Source organism: Melanerpes formicivorus, unplaced genomic scaffold (assembly GCF_026170545.1).
Source record: "Melanerpes formicivorus ecotype bairdi unplaced genomic scaffold, bMelFor1.0.p_v2 SCAF_23, whole genome shotgun sequence".
NCBI classification, from domain to species: domain Eukaryota; kingdom Metazoa; phylum Chordata; class Aves; order Piciformes; family Picidae; genus Melanerpes; species Melanerpes formicivorus.
The window spans coordinates 4188760-4205814 of record NW_027142375.1 but is presented as its reverse complement, the minus strand read 5'-3'; the positions used below and the strand labels follow the sequence as shown (position 1 = coordinate 4205814).

The 17055-nt window shown below is 44.8% G+C and overlaps 1 protein-coding gene across 3 annotated transcripts in view; it reads right to left on the bottom strand.

The window, feature by feature from the left end:
- ANKRD28 (ankyrin repeat domain 28) overlaps positions 1-17055 on the bottom strand; it is a 134590-nt gene that overhangs the window by 62609 nt on the left and 54926 nt on the right. For all 3 annotated transcript variants that reach the window (XM_068152353.1, XM_068152354.1, XM_068152351.1), the window contains exon 3: positions 1954-2032. In XM_068152353.1, the coding sequence (XP_068008454.1) occupies positions 1954-2032 (79 nt within the window). The remainder of the gene's footprint in view (positions 1-1953; positions 2033-17055) is intronic.

Below are 17055 nucleotides of genomic sequence, written 5' to 3'. Positions count from 1 at the left end.
GGTGAATATAACTTTGCACTGTTTGTAACTTGGTTAGTAGTCTGGGGTTTTTGCTTGGTTTGGTTTCAATCACAAAATATCCTTCACAAATCCAAGATCCCCTTTTCAGAAGAATGGGGTCATCATTTATTTTCAAGAGTCACCAGAACTTGTGCTTTGTTGTTTATGTTCTTGATAAGGAAACCCAGCACCTTCTCAGCAACAAGGGTGAACTTTTCTGGAAGAATTTAACACTACAGAGTACTTCCATGTGAAATATGTATACAGATAAAAAGCACTTAACAGAATATTAATTTTAAGAGTACACAAGAGAGCAAGAGTAAGAAGATTTTTATCTTGCTAAATTATAACAAATTAAATTGTGCCTGGTTAATTTCAACTGAAAGTCTGGAAGTGACTCTTGAAGCCTTAAAAGTGACATTTCCTTAGAGGAAGATTTGTCATTAAAGGTTGATGGGGAGGAGGACTTTGCCAGCTTTCACAGGTAAGGTGTGTCATTAAGCAGACTGAACTTTAAAGCAGTTCAATGGGACTATTATCATAGATTCACAGAATTGTCAGGGTTGGAAGGGACCTCAAGGATCACCTAGCTCCAACCCCCCTGCCATGGGCAGGGACACCTCACAGTACATCGAGTTGCTCAGAGCCACATCCAGCCTGGCCTTAAAAACCTCCAGGGATGAGGCTTCCACCACCTCCCTGGGCAACCTGTTCCAGTGTCTCACACTATTACAAGTTTTGATCTTGAATCATGAATTCAGCCTCAAACTAGCTGATGGGTAGATTTGCCCAAGATCAAAGACAACCAATTCTGTAGCACAGTCATAAAGTTTTCCTCTTGGGATTTTTTTGTTTCTTGGTTTCCTACCTTTTTAAAACTCATTTTGAACAAAACAAGCCAACCAAACAAAAAACCCCCCCCACACAAAAAGAATGGAAGTGTAAGGTTTTTTAGAGAAGTTGGACATCTTAGTGCAAAATAGAAAACAAACAGGCAGGAGATGAAAAAAATTTTCTTCTGACCCTGATTATATTCTGTGCATTTATGACAACAGCATAGGATACTTGAAAATAATATAACCAACTGTGGATGGCAGCTGTTTTCAACTTGAATTGTTCTTCTGAAGGCCATTTTAGAAACAAAACAATGCTGCTCTCATATACCTATAACATACAGACTATTACTTCTTTAAACTAAACTACTTAAAACTGATCAAGCTACAAAAATGGACCCCCTATTACAAGAGGGATATGGAGGTGCTAGAAGGTGTCCAGAGAAGGGCCACGAGGTTGAGCAGAGGGCTGGAGCACCTCTCCTATGAGGACAGACTGAAGGAGTTGGGGCTGTTCAGTCTGCAGAAGAGAAGGCTCCCAGGTGACCTAATTGTGGCCTTCCAGTATCTGAAGGGGGCTACAGGAAGGCTGGGGAGGGACTGCTCAGGATCTCAGGTAGTGATAGGACTAGGGGGAATGGAATGAAGCTGGAGGTGGGGAGATTCAGGCTGGAGGTAAGGAGGAAGTTCTTCCCCATGAGAGTGGTGAAGCCCTGGAATGGGTTGTCCAGGGAGGTGGTTGGGGCCCCGTCCCTGGAGGTGTTTAAGCCCAGGCTGAATGAGGCTCTGGCCAGGCTGATCTAGTGTGGGGTGTCCCTGCCCATGGCAGGGGGGTTGGAACTAGATGATCCTTGTGGTCCCTTCCAACCCTGACTGATACTATGAAATAAAACCAGCTGTAACTGAGAGAGCTTTGTACAAAGAAATACTTCAGAGCAGATCTACACAGTATACTGACAAGTCTGAAAAGCAAACCCCAAAATTTCAGTACAACCACCTTTGAGTTCTAATACAGTTCAATATCTCATGAAAAGCTACACAGACCAAGATGTACATGAGTATTTCTTTAAATGTGCACAGAGTTATTTTTTTCCCCCCCGTGAACAGGAACAGAACATACCAGATAAAATAAGTAGTTCAATAATTTCTGCATCTCCCAGATAGGCAGCAGCATGTAAAGGGGTCCTTTTCTCATTATCCTGTGGTAAGAGGGGGGAAAAAAGGTTTTATTTAAAATAAAAAAAGTATGGTTTAGCATTCTGCATGAGTTATGAAAAAAAAAATGGCTGTATCAAAGTGCATCTTCCAAATACTGTACATTTTATAGAATAGAAAACATCATTACATTAAGACATGCATGCTTGGAACTCCTACATAGTGAGCCTGCTGTGTTAACTGTTTTCCTGCCACACATGGATTGACAGATGCTCATCACACCTTTAGATTAACCCAGAAGTTAGAAATCACCATTCACTTGTCTCCAGAGACAGGGAATTGAGGGTCTCCTGCACAGTTCAAAAACAGCATCACCTTCATGTGCAACAATTTCAGTGTTGCTCACTAAAGTTAGCTTCTGCAGCTCTTTTTTATACAGAGAATAGAATAGAATATAGAATAGAATAGAATAGAATAGAATAGAATAGAATAGAATAGAATAGAATAGAATAGAATAGAATAGAATAGAATAGAATAGAATAGAATAGAATAGGCCAGGTTGGAAGAGACCTTCAAGATCATCGTGTCCAACCTACCATCCAACACCACCTAATCAACTAACCCATGGCACCAAGCTCCCTATCAAGTCTCCTCCTAAACACCTCCAGTGATGGTGACTCCATCACCTTCCCAGGCAGCCCATTCCAATGGGCAATCACTCTCTCTGTGTAGAACTTCTTCCTAACATCCAGCCTAAACCTCCCCTGGTGCAGCCCGAGACTGTGTTCTGGTACTGGCTGCCTGGGAGAAGAAACCAACATCCTCCTGTCTACAACCTCCCTTCAGGTAGTTGCAGAGAGCAATAAGGTCACTCCTGAGTCTCCTCCTCTCCAGGAGAGCTGAAACTGGGAAGGTACACATACAGGAGGCTGGTAGAGAGTTTGCTGGCTCTACAGCACCAGGGGGGTGCCCAATGGGCTTGTCATCATCTGGGTCAAGTGCCAAGCTTGGTATCTCAGCAATCCCATGCCACAGGGTCTCTATTAACCACAAGCATTCTGCATGCTGAGGGTGCTTAGATAGAAGCCCTGGGTTTTTTTCCCCCCCAAGTTTCACAGCAGTCAGGTTTTGATGCTTCCAAACAGTTTTTGTTTAAGTTTTTGAGAGAGTTTTTGGTTTAGAACTTTAAAATTTGTTTTTCAGAACTTCTTGCAAGAGCACAAATGCTGCACTCAGCAAGCCCTCAGCGTGCAAAAGCTTTGCTTCCACGAGCAGGAAATTCTACTCTTGCCCTGTCTGAAGTCCTACATTATATTGGTGCTTTTTAATAAATGAAATCTGAATACAATTCATGAGACCTTGGTATTTTAAATGCTACTGAAGTGCTGCTGTGCAGATCAGCTTCTTTGTAATAAAACCCAGCAATCATTTGATGAACAAATTCCATCTGCAAGGACAAGCTACTGCGTCTGCAGCATTACAGCAAATTGCACTAATCAAGCTTTCACTTTTAACAAGCAACTTTGGAGGCAGGCATCTTGCAGCACTGTTATTACTGATTTAAATACTGGCCCCAGTGTTGTTCCTTTAATTTCATAAACTTAGAATTACTCTAGCAGAAACATTGCAAGAGAGAAAGGGGTTTGTAGATCATAGTATCGGTCAGTCAGGGTCGGAAGGGATCATGAGGATCATGTAGTTCCAACCCCCCTGCCATGGGCAGGGACACCCCACACTAGATCAGCCTGGCCAGAGCCTTATCCAGCCTGGGCTTAAACACCTCCAGGGACAGGGCCCCAACCACCTCCCTGGACAACCCATTCCAGGGCTTCACCACTCTCATGGGGAAGAACTTCCTCCTCCCCTCCAGCCTGAATCTCCCCACCTCCAGCTTCATTCCATTCCCCCTAATCCTATCTCTACCTGAGATCCTGAGCAGTCCCTCCCCAGCCTTCCTGTAGGCCCCCTTCAGATACTGGAAGGCCACAATTAGGTCACCTGGGAGCCTTCTCTTCTCCAGACTGAACAGCCCCAACTCCTTCAGTCTGTCCTCATAGGAGAGGTGCTCCAGCCCTCTGATCATCCTTGTGGCCCTTCTCTGGACACCTTCCAGCACATCCATATCCCTCTTGTAATAGGGGCTCCAGAACTGGAGGCAGTACTCCAGGTGGGGTCTCACCAGATATAACTCAGCTACACAAAAGGTTAAAATCTAACACTGCTGGTACCATTTAGTTCAAACCATCACAGGATTACTGCATTACTTGGCAATGCAGACAAGCAAGTGCTGTGCCATCTTCATTTTCCAAGCTAGCAGGACTGTTGCAACTCTAAATCAGCTGCAGTGTCAGTAAGAAAACACATCATACTAATTGCATTGGGCAGGTTTTACGTAGCTGAAAGAGAATGTTGGTATTCCAGTAGGAGCCAAAGACATTTATATTCCTAATAAGAAATTTTGAAGTTTAATTTCAGCTCCTGGTCAACATTGCCAACAAACTAAAAAGCAGTAAGTGAAAAAAAACCCCAAACACACCACCTGAAGGAATCAGGGTTTAGAATGACAGCTCTGTGACACAAAACCCCCAACACTATATTGACATGCACCTTTGGATGAATTGCATTACATGAAAAACATACAATCCTTCCATTGGCAGTAGTTCCATCTCTCAAGGTACCCAAACATCTAATCCACAGGGGAGTTTCTGTAAGGAGAAGGCCTTATGACTCCATTAAACCTGAATTTGGAACAAAGAGCCGGGGATAGCAGTGCTATGAGCTTCTTCGTGACTCCCCTAACCTAGAAAATCTAATGCCACCTTTGTTCCATTTAACTTCCAACACAGGCTGCCTTTTGCTGATTCTAAAGTGGACAAATCCATGGCTAATTTCAACATGTAGCATTCAAATCTACTTCATTTTGAAGTAGTTAGCAGCCTTTGAGATAAAATAATTTATTCCTGGTTTGGGTTCCCTCTCAGAAATTGATTTAGGATAACTACATAAAACTAAAGAGAGATTTAAAGAGTGAGATGCCTTGAAGGCAAATCTCTTGTTATTCTGTACAGAACCAGTAGGCCTGCCATGACCTCACAGTGGCTTCCCTAGGAGTGTGTGAGAATATGACTTCAATTTGCCCTTCAAATAGTTCCACATCTTCTGGTCTGAAGTATCACAGTACCACCAAGGTTGGAAGAGACCTCAAAGATCATCAAGTCCAACCTGTCACCACAGACCTCATGACTAGACCATGGCACCGAGTGCCACATCCAATCCCTTCTTGAACACCTCCAGGGACGGTGACTCCACCACCTCTCTGCGCAGCACAATCCAATGGCGAATGACTCTCTCAGTGAAGAGCTTTCTCCTCACCTCAAGCTTAAACTTCCCCTGGCGCAGCTTGAGACTGTGTCCTCTTGTTCTGGTGCTGGTTGCTTGAGAGAAGAGACCAACCCCTTCCTGGCTACAATCACCCTTCAGGTAGTTGTAGGGAACAATAAGGTCTCCCCTGAGCCTCCTCCTCTCCAGGCTAAACACCCCCAGCTCCCTCAGCCTCCCCCCACAGGGCTGTGCTCAAGGCCTCTCCCCAGCCTCATTGCCCTTCTCTGGACACCTTCAAGCATCCAGAGATTCTCCTCCTCACTTAAGCTACAAAACACTTACAAAAGTCTTTGAGTTCAGGTATTTTTCTTGAAAAGCATGAATGCAACTTCCCCTTTGATTAAAAACTCTTCATCCTACCTGCTCTTCAAAGCCCAATTTTGCAGTAACACTTCAAAATGCTCTCATTATTTCATGATCACACTTATGAAACAGAATTTCATAGGTGTTTTCTGCTGTATCACTTGTCAGCTGTCTGCTTCCATGCCATCTGTTCCATGCAGAAATCAACCCTAAATACACACTCCTAAAGCTTGAAAGAGTTTCAATTCCAACATGCCCTGTAATAGCTTCAACAAGCATTGCCTGTACATGAAACTACTTTCAAATGTAACACTTAGTGTATTTTTCAGTTAGGTTAGAGAGATAAGATCAATCAGCATGATCTGTAGACTCCTGGGTTCACAGATAACATATGACATGATTACAGTTCTCTGCTATTGTCTAATACCACAGAGGTCACTTCCAATGTGAAGTCCCAGACCTGAGCAGTGAATTTAATGTGCAGATTTTGCTGCAGTTTTTAAAATGATCATTTCATCAGGTAGAATAACTACACATTTATTTGTTTTTTGTTCCTTCACATACAAGAAAAACACACTCAGATATTTGGCTTTTACTTTCCAACTATAAACTCCACACAAGTTTAGTTACCTACTAAACTGTACATACTAATACTTGGCTGTGCCCAGAGAGCAGTGGTGAATGGTGCCACATGCAGCTGGAGGACAGTCACTAGTGGTGTCCCCCAGGGATCAGTGCTGGGCCCCATCCTATTCAATATCTTTACTGATGATCTGGATGAGAGGATAGAGTCAGTCATCAGTAAATTTGCAGGTGACACCAAGTTCGAGCAGAAGGGCTCTGCAGAGGGACCTTGACAGGCTGGACAGATGGGCAGAGTCCAACAGGATGGCATTCAACAAGTCCAAGTGCCAGGTGCTGCACTTTGGCCACAACAACCCCAGGCTGGGGTCAGAGTGGCTGGAGAGCAGTCAAACAGAAAGGAACCTAGGGGTACTGGTTGACAGCTGGCTGAACATGAGCCAGCAGCATGCCCAGGTGGCCTAGAAGGCCAATGGCATCCTGCCCTGTATCAAGAATAGTGTGGCCAGCAGGAGCAGGGAGGTCATTCTGCCCCTGTACTCAGCATTGGTTAGGCCACACCTTGAGTACTGTGTCCAGTTCTGGGCCCCTCAGTTTAAGAAAGACATCGAGACACTTGAATGTGTCCAGAGAAGGGCAACAAGGCTGGGGAGAGGCCTCGAGCATAAGCCTTACAAGGAGAGGCTGAGGGAGCTGGGGTTGTTTAGCCTGGAGAAGGGGAGGCTCAGGGGAGACCTTATTGCTCTCTACAACTACCTGAAGGGAGATTGTAGCCAGGAAGGGGTTGGTCTCTTCTCCCAGGCAACCAGCATCAGAACAAGAGGACACAGTCTCAAGCTGCACCAGGGGAAGTTTAGGCTGGAGGTGAGGAGAAAGTTCTTCACTGAGAGAGTCATTCACCACTGGAATGTGCTGCCCAGGGAGGTGGTGGAGTCACCATCCCTGGAGGTGTTCAAGAGGGGCTTGGACATGGCACCTTATTGATTCTATTCTATGATTCTATACCCAATTCTATGACTGAGGCCACTGACTGGAAGGACCACAAAGGGGTATCTTAAAGCCATGTAACTAGAACTTGAGAATGAGTAGTATTGTTGTCACCTGAAATGCTAAGTCCACCTCACTCGACTGGCCTGAAGGATAGCAGAAGTCTGCTGTTTTTCTTGGCTGCTCTCTCTCGCTGCTCCGCTTCGGGTTTCGGGCTGTGCTATTCTCCCTCTGACCTTGGGCTTCTCTCTTTTGGATTCTCTAAGGTACAGGGAAGAGGGAATGCATGTGCTTGCATAACCTTCTGGGGCCCTTTTGTCCCCATGAGGGGACAGAAGAGCTGAATCGGGATGCAGTGGGGGCTGGGCTGTCGTTAAGATGTGCATAAATATATGTAAATACACTTTGTACATAGGTATTGCCTTTTGTAAATACAATTCCATTTTTCACTTCCAAATTCTGAGTGTGGTCAATTTGCTCTGTGGGGCAGATTCTAAACAAAGTTATTAGGGGGATCCAATCCATGGAATTGTTAGGGTTGGAAGGGACCTCAAGGTTCATCTAGTTCCAACCCCCCTGTCACAGGCAGGGACCCCTCACACTACATCAGGTTGCTCAGAGCCACAGGCAATCCCAAGATAAGCACATCAGAAAAATACCTAGAGGAGAGAAGTACTACAGAAGAGAGAAAGAGGAGAGAACTACTTCAGAAACATGCTGTTTTACTAAGAAAACAGGGTAGAGAGTGTTTCTTTGTTTCATTTGGTTTCTGGATGGCCATTATTTTTGTCTGCCAAAGTCAAGACAGCATGAAGTTACATTTCCTACTCTCATTATGTTACTCCTAAAGGTCAAAAATGATCAACATACAAAGACAAGAGGGCTTGAGATATTCTGGTAGATATTACATCCTTATTTTAGAATCATAGAATCATTTTGGTTGGAAGAGACATTTAAGATCTTGAAGTCCAACCCTTAACCCAGCACTGCCAGGGCACCACCAAACCCTGGCCCTCAGCATCACATCTCCACAGCTTTGAAACCCTTCCAGGGATGGAGACTGCACCACTGCCCTGGGCAGCCTGGGCCAGGCCTTGACAACCCTTTGGGGAAGAAATTGTTCCTCATTTGCAACTCCTCTGGTACAACCTGATGCTGTTTCCTCTTGTCCTATCACTTGTCCTTCACTTGCCCTTAGGAGTAGAGACCAAACCCACCTGGCTCAAACCTCCTTTCAGGGAGTTGTAGAGATCCAAAAGGTCTCCCCTCAGCCTTCTCTTCTCCAAGCTAAACACCCCCAGCTCCCTCAGCTGCTCCTCTCCAACCCTCTTCTCCAGACTCTTCCCCAGCTTCATTGCCCTTCTCTTACAACTGAAGTGGTACAGAGTAAGAAGACATTTTTTGTAGTCAAGTATTTCAAGGGACAAATTCACCTCAAAACTACCTCTTTTTTACTGAAAGTGCTAAATTGGGGTGCTCTTTAGGAATACACATCTTCTTGTGCCCTACATGCCATGCAGGTTTTGTAATGCTGCTGTCACGGTTCTAATTCTCACTGCTCAGGTTTTCAAGCTCATGCACAGAGGCAGCACAGCTTTTAAGAAAAGCTGAACCTAGGCCTCTGTTCTGTAAAAATGTCAACATATCTTCTTTTGCTCAAATTACAAAGACTAAGATTCCTTGTCAGTGAACTCAAGCATCCATTTGGGTACCAGGACCTGAATAAGTGAGGTTTTGTGAGCTGTCCCCTTTCACTGGAAGCTACAACATCAAGAATTTGGTCCCATTTACCACTTACAAAGGCTACTGAATCCTTGCCCAATACACAGAATAAATAAAGAGCTTTTCTCTACCCTTTGATATGAGCAACTTGAGCTCACAGTACAGCTGAGACATTTGGAATGCATTTCCCTTCCTTCCTCAGGAATTAAAATGGAGCAACTTTTAGGGCCAAGACTATCTGTTAATACACTAGAGAGGCTGAGAGGTGGAGAGACAGCACAACCCCTCCACCATTAAAGTTATAAAATACCCATTCACAAACCACAAACTTCTACAGCATTCAACACTATGTCCTATTAAAAAACCCCAAACAACAGACACAGTAGCTAATTAAAAGTTACTTTCCCTTAGCTTTCCTCTTCCCAAATGCCAAGTATAGGATTTGCAAACATTCACCTGCTATGTGTTGCAGAAAAAGAAATTCCCAGCTTTGAACTGGAATACAGTGGCTGGTAGGAAAAAATGACTCTGAAACTGCTTTTGGGGGAGGAATAAAAGCACTGTGTGTAAACAAAGGACTTTCATAATGAGAGTACAGTGATGTGGAGCACATTACATAATGCAGCCTGTGCTCAGAGCAGGCTGAACAAGGGACAGTGGCTGCCTCCCCTTACTCCTGTCATCTATCTGTAATATCTGAGGACACAAATAAGAAAACATGCCAAGAGAGCAAACAGTACAATACAGGCTCTGTTTATGCTGCAGTGAAAGATCACACCACACTAGGTAAGGTATGCACATCTTCCATGCCAGTTTAAATCCACCACATTACATTCAGGCCAATGACACTTTTGTTCAGAACAGCTGGGGTTTCTGCCTTCTTCACTGCAAAGGCCAGCACCAGAATGACTAACCTGTATGTGTCTGATGTGAAGCAGGAATTTGTCTCACTAACTGCACCACCTTGGTGACGGGGAAAGATGAGGTTTTCAGCTTGTCTGTTCAGTTTTAGCAAGCTTAAACATTTTGCTTGTGCACATGAAATAGCTTCATAAAATGAGGGCATCTAGTTGCAATATGTGAAGTCTTTCTGTTAAGAAAACCTTGCACTACTCTGAACATCTGCTTCAAAGCAGCATACAGCACAATCTATGCTAATACAAATTATTAGGCAAAAAAAAAAAAGAATCCCAAAGAATTTATTTGTTCTTAAGAATGAGTTGAAACCACCCTCCACAGAGCAATAAATGATGATGAAAAATCCCCACTTCAGTCACAAAGAAACACAACAGAAAGCTTCTGCTAACCAGGACCCAAACTCCTCCAAAAGTGCTGGCAAGCTTAGGATGAAAGTACTTCACCTGTACTGTTCTTTAGGCTAACTAGATTAGGTGTAAGCTTAGAAGGTAACTGCCATTATAGGAAAGGTTAGCAGCAACTAAAGCAAGACATCTGCACTCCTTTGAGAAAGTCAGCCAGCACAACTGCATGTTCATGCAACCAAAACCTGAATGTAAATTAGGAAGGATGATGATAAAGCAGGACATTGATAAAAGACTGAAAAGAGAACAGAATTCCACTGGTTTTGGAGATGGAAAGGTACAAGCTGACCTTATAGGCTGGAGAAAATTCAAACACTCAAAATTAATATTCCAGACAGACACTGTATCTCAACTTTCTTTTCACTAAGGACTCAGAGATCCCTCATTGTAATGAGCTTCCACCTCATCTGTCCTCATTTCTGACACCAGGGCCTACAGCCATCTACTGACAGTCAATGAGAGCCCTCCTCCTTGGGTGTTTATGGAAGAGCTCTCCCTACAGCATGTAGCAAACAAAGGAGAAGTATCTTCTTTTCCCAGGATTGATTTACATGCCTCCTTTATCAGAGCAGATCTGAGGAACTTAAAAGCTGCATCTGCCTTGCACAGAGCCTATGTACAAGGGCCAAATTGGGTGAAGGAAATGATGGTGTTTGCTGATAGTGCAATTAGATATTCCACAGTAAATAGTTAAGACAGCTTTAAGCACCTGAAAAGTGTAGAAATTTGTCTTGTTCAAAGGTATGTTGCACATAGATGAAAAGTTTTTGCCCACAGAGTTACTGCAAATACTCAGTAAATTCAGATCCTATCTTACAATCACCAGAACTGTGCTGATGCTGGAAGTTAACGCACATTAAGTCTACTGAGCTTTTATCCTCTCTCTGCTCTTTCAGTTCAGATTCTCTGTTCTCAAATACCAATCCCCTGCATGACAGACAGAGCAACTGCCAGAAGTAACCCCAGTAAGCTCTAACTATTCAAGTCCTTGCCTCTAGCCTGTTTTGTAAAAGCAGCAGGAATTACAGAACTTCAATTATGCTTTGAAGGCTACAATCTTAAGCCATAATCACTGAAAGAAATATGGCAAATGAAGCATGATCTACAAAATCATTATCACTAAGAATCACACTGGAGGCTCAAACAGAGAATTCCTGAAACACATTTGTATTTGATCCAATTATTCATGGTTCTCTATATCAATGTTAAAGAAATAACAATGACTGAATCAAAACCAATCTGTCAAATCCTCAAGCACTGCAAAAATACATTTAGTGGACAGGCAATGCAGTAAAAACACTGCCATGCAGACAACCATGCTGCAAAACAGCCATGCAGCTCTGCAGAGGGACCTTGACAGGCTGGACAGATGGGCAGTGTACAAGGGCATGAGATTTAACACATCCAAGTGCTGGGTTCCATACATTGGCCACAACAACCCCATGCAGTGCTACAGGCTGGGGTCAGAGTGGCTGGAGAACAGCCAGGCAGAAAGGGACCTGGGGGTACTGGTTGACACCAGGCTGAACATGAGACAGCACTGGGCCCAGAGAGCCAAGAAAGCCAATGGCATTCTGGCCTGGATCAGGAACAGTGTGGCCAGCAGGAGCAGGGAGGTGATTGTGCCGCTGTACACCACTCTGTTTAAGCCACACCTTGAGTACTGTGTCCAGTTCTGGGCCCCTCAGTTTAGGAAAGATGTTGACTTGCTGGAATGTGTCCAGAGAAGGGCAACAAAGCTGGGGAGGGGTTTGGAACATAAGCCTTATGAGGAGAGACTGAGGGAGCTGGGGTTGCTTGGCCTGGAGAAGAGGCGGCTCAGGGAAGACCTTATTGCTGTCTACAACTACCTGAAGGGAGGTTGTAGCCAGGAGGGGGTTGGTCTCTTCTCCCAGGCAACCAGCACCACAACAAGAGGACACAGTCTCAAGCTGCACCAGGGGATGTTTAAGCTGGATGTTACGAAGAAATTCTTCTTAGAGAGAGTGATTGCCCATTGGAATGTGCTGCTCGGGGAGGTGGTGGAGTTGCCATCACTGGAGGTGTTTAGAAGGAGACTTGATGGGGTGCTTGGTGCCATGGTTTAGTTGATTAGATGGTGCTGGATGATGGGTTGGACACAATGATCTTGAAGGTCTCTTCCAACCTGGCTAATTCTATTCTAACCAACCTTGTCTGCCCAGTTTACCAAACAGTGTATGTTGCCTGCAGGAATCTGACAATGCTGGGTCCAATGCATACCTGGGACACACAGACTAGTTAGTAAACCCAATCTCTCACCTCACTTCAGAATCACAGCTTGAAGAGTTAAAAATTGTGCCCAAATCCTGCTTAGCCTTTGCTGTATTCTGCTAGCTTTTAACTACTACTGCTTGTTCTCACCAGTTTATATACAGAAGCCACACAGCAGCTTTGCTCTGATTGCCAGCAGCTTAAAGTAGCAACAAGAGGTGTTATGGATGGAGTGGCCTGGAAAAATTTTTCCCTGCAAGCAGACTGTGGGTGGACTGAGTCACAAACTATCAGGAAACACCACAGCTCTTCTGATCAATGGTCATAGTATTTCTGAAGAGGAAAGAGCATGGTTTGGACACACCTGCATTCCCTCTCATTGCTTTTCCGTGGAGCATGCAAATAGCCATGCAAAACTGCCCAAGTTTTTCCTGCTGTTTCCAAAGCTACCTCTGTATCTCCACTCCCTGTTAAAAACAGCCTCCCTGAGCCCCCCTGAAAACACAAACCATGGTACTGCAGATGAAACACTACTTTAAAAGCACCATGCATTAACCTGCTCTGAGTGACTTCATCAGCTGCCCCAACCAAGCATTTCTTACTCTAACATGACTCTTCAGCCAGTATCACTGCTTTACAGAGGAGTGGTGAGCACTTTTGAACACTGGGAGAGATCTCTGTGGGTTTGAGATTCCCCCCAAAAGAGCTGCCAAGAATCACTGAATGGTAGGGGTTGCAAAGGACCTCGAAAGATCATCCAGTCCAACCCCCATAGAGCAGATCACATAGGAATGCATCCATGTGGGTTTTGAATATCTCCAGAGAGGGGGACTCCACACCCCCCTGAGCAGCCTGTTCCAGTGTTCCATCACCCTCACAGTGATGAATGTTTTCCTCCTGTTTCCATGGAGCTTCCTATGCCTCAGCTTCCACCATTGTTCCTTGTCCTGTCATTGGGCATCACCGAGCAGGCCAGACTCCATCCTCTGGGCACTCACTATCTTTATAAACATGAATGAGACCACCCCTTAGGCTCCTCCTCTGCAAGATAAAGAGCCCCAGGTCCCTCAATCTCTCCTCATAAGAAGGATGCTCTGGTATTAAGAGCATTAGTAAAGAGTAAGTCAGGTGTAGGAGGTTGGAACTCTTTGTTTTGTGGGTGTTTGACACCACGTTGTGTCCCGAATAGGAGAATCAGGTGTTTATCCCCTCAGCTAAGATCAAACAAAACTGGGTTATAGAAACTGCATATTGGGTTACCTGAAGTATCCTTTTTCATGGCAAGAAATATTATCCCAACAGGTCTAGAGGTAGGAAGAATTGTTCTCACTCTGAACAATCACTTCAGTAGTCAGGTCTGCAACCTTTAAATCATTTTTGACAGTGAGCTAGTAGTCCCCCAGAGAATTATACTTTTAACAAATACCTCAGATGAAATATGCCATTTTCCTCACCTTTCAAAGTGAACATATATCATGAAAGGTTTGGTTACAGATGGCACAGTTCCCAACAGCAATACATCTCCAAATCTTACAAGGTAAACCTCGATTTATAAGAGGCAATGCTGCAATCATGTAGTTGGCTATAACTAACTGCTGCAAAGTACATCACATTCAAACACACCATGCTAATCTAATCAGCAGGAGCAGGAAATGTTAACTAATAAGAAGATATTCAATGTGTCAGTTCTGACAAGTCTGAAAAGCTCAGGGTGGAACTAAGAAACATTTGGGGGTTTTTAACATAAAGATACATCTACACAAAGACCACAGCAAGAGCCCTGTGGAGAACAGAATTGTATCAGGCTTGACACATGTGATATCTGCAATTTCATCCTGATTCATGAAACAAGCAGATACAGTCTCTCAAGCTTTCTTGGGGAAGGGGAGGAATAGTAACAGGATAGGATAGGATAGGATAGGATAGGATAGGATAGGATAGGATAGGATAGGATAGGATAGAGCAGGAGAGACCTTCAAGATCATCGCGCCCAACCCATCAACCAATCCAACCCACCTAAACAACTAACCCATGGCACCAAGCACCCTGTCAAGTCTCCTCCTGAACACCTCAAATGATGGTGACTCCACCACCTCCCCAGGCAGCCCATTCCAATGGGCAATCACTCTCTCTGTATAGAACTTCTTCCTAACAACCAGCCTAAACCTCCCCTGGCGCAGCTTGAGACTGTGTCCTCTTGTTCTGGTGCTGGCTGCCTGGGAGAAGAGACCAACCTCTGCCTGTCTACAACCTCCCTTCAGGTAGTTGTAGAAAGCAATAAGGTCACCCCTGAGTCTCCTCCTCTCCAGGCTAAGCAACCCCAGCTCCCTCAGCCTCTCCTCACAGGGCTGTGTTCCAAGCCCCTCACCAACTTCATTGCCCTTCTCTGGACTCGTTCCAGCAAGTCAACCTCCTTCCTAAACTGAGGGGCCCAGAACTGGACACAGTACTCGAGGTGCAGCCTAACTTGAGGAGAAGCAACCCAACACCCCTCCATTTCTTCCACTAATTGGAGCCCTAAGGGAGTTCCACTTCCAAACAATACACTTGATTAAAGATCCTGTAAGCCAGTTTTGTCTACAAAAGACAGGCATTTCTAACTTGCAGAGAAGGTAAGCAGTTTTCAACCACAGTTTAAGCAGCTAGGGACACATTCAGTTTGGTCTTTCTTCACAAAAGATTACAATTGGAGAATACAATACCTACTTTCTAAATCTAGACTGAGCTTGTGACTCAAGAAGGCTGGTACAGCATGAACAGAGAACAGCCTTCTTCCTGAAAAAGTCTGTTTGCTATCAGTAGATCATCATGTGGTCACTCACAGCAATTCATGTTATGAAAGGCCAACCATCTCAGAATCTTTTTAGACACAGCACTAGGGTAGTAGACATAATTTGTTTCAGGAATAATGCTCAACACCAAGAGCCCAGCCCAGTCTGGGTGCACTCTTTGAATGCCACCTTAAGATAAACCAGATGCCACAATCCAGCTCGGGGAAGCCAGATACATAGACTCAGTTCACATAGCTTTAAAAAAGTACTGAGCCAATTGAAATTGCTGTTGAAGATAATATACACCAAAAGTGAAGAAGTAAAGGAAGGTGGATGCTACCAGAAGGAAAATCACCACCCACGTTTCAGCAAGACACTAACAACTTTCTTAGATGAATGTCACTGTCACAACAAAGACCTACAACAGCTCTACCTTCCATTTGCTTCTGGGCAAAATCCATTTACAGAACCCTGCCAAGGCTCTGGTTGTGGAGTCCAACCTGTGCTGAGAAGAAGGGAAGAATCTCAGCTATTAGAGCACCAACTGCAAAATAATTAGCGGCTCTGGAGAGGGGGAAATGACTGCAGAGGAATTGGAGGCAATAACTGGAATTCAAACAATCTTACTGAAGTACTTGCATAGTGAATTGGAAAAAATTCCATAACATAGAATAGAATAGACCAGGGTGGAAGAGACCTTCAAGATCATCATGTCCAACCCATCAACCAATCCAACCCACCTAAACAACTAACCCATGGCACCAAGCACCCCATCAAGTCTCCTCCTGAACACCTCCAATGATGGTGACTCCACCACCACCCTGGGCAGCACATTCCAATGATGAATGACTCTCTCTGTATAGAGCTTCTTCCTAACATCCAGCCTAAACCTCCCCTGGCACAGCTTGAGACTGTGTCCCCTTGTTCTGGTGCTGGCTGCCTGGGAGAAGAGACCAACCCTCACCTGGCTACAACCAACTTTCAAGTAGTTGTAGAGAGCAATGAGGTCACCCCTGAGCCTCCTCTTCTCCAGGCTAAACAACCCCAGCTCCCTCAGCCTCTCCTCATAGGGCTTGTGCTCAAGGCCTCTCCCCAGCCTTGTTGCCCTTCTCTGGACATGTTCAAGTGTCTCGATATCCTTCCTAAACTGAGGGGCCCAGAACTGGACACAGGACTCAAGGTGTGGCTTAACCAATGTAGAGTACAGGGCACAATGACTTCCCTATCCTGCTGGCCACACTATTCCTAATGCAGGCCAGGATGCCATTGGCCCTCTTGGCCACCTGGGCACACTGCTGGCTCATGCTGTCAATCAGCACCCCCAGGTCCCTCTCTGTTTGGCAGCTCTCAGCCACTCTGACCCCAGCCTGTAGCTCTGCATGGGGTTGCCATGGCCAAAGTGCAGCACCTGGCACTTGGACTTGCTAAATGTCATCCCATTGGACTCCGCCCATCTGTCCAGTCGGTCGAGGTCCCTCCGCTTGTTTAGCCCCAACAAAGAATGTTTTAAGGGATATACGTGAATGCATCCTCTAGTAGGATCAGGAATGCCATGGTAGGAAGGAGTGATAAGCATCTGCCTGCGCTGAAGAAGGCGGCTGTGAAAAAACAGCAAATTTGTTCTGGCTGGATTCTAAAGACACCTTGGGTGTTACTATCCTAAGATGCAGACACATTATGTTAAAGGGAGATTTAGCCACAGAAATGATTAAAAAAAAAATAATACAGTATGCCTATTCTGCCTACAGCATCCTCTTTACCATAATT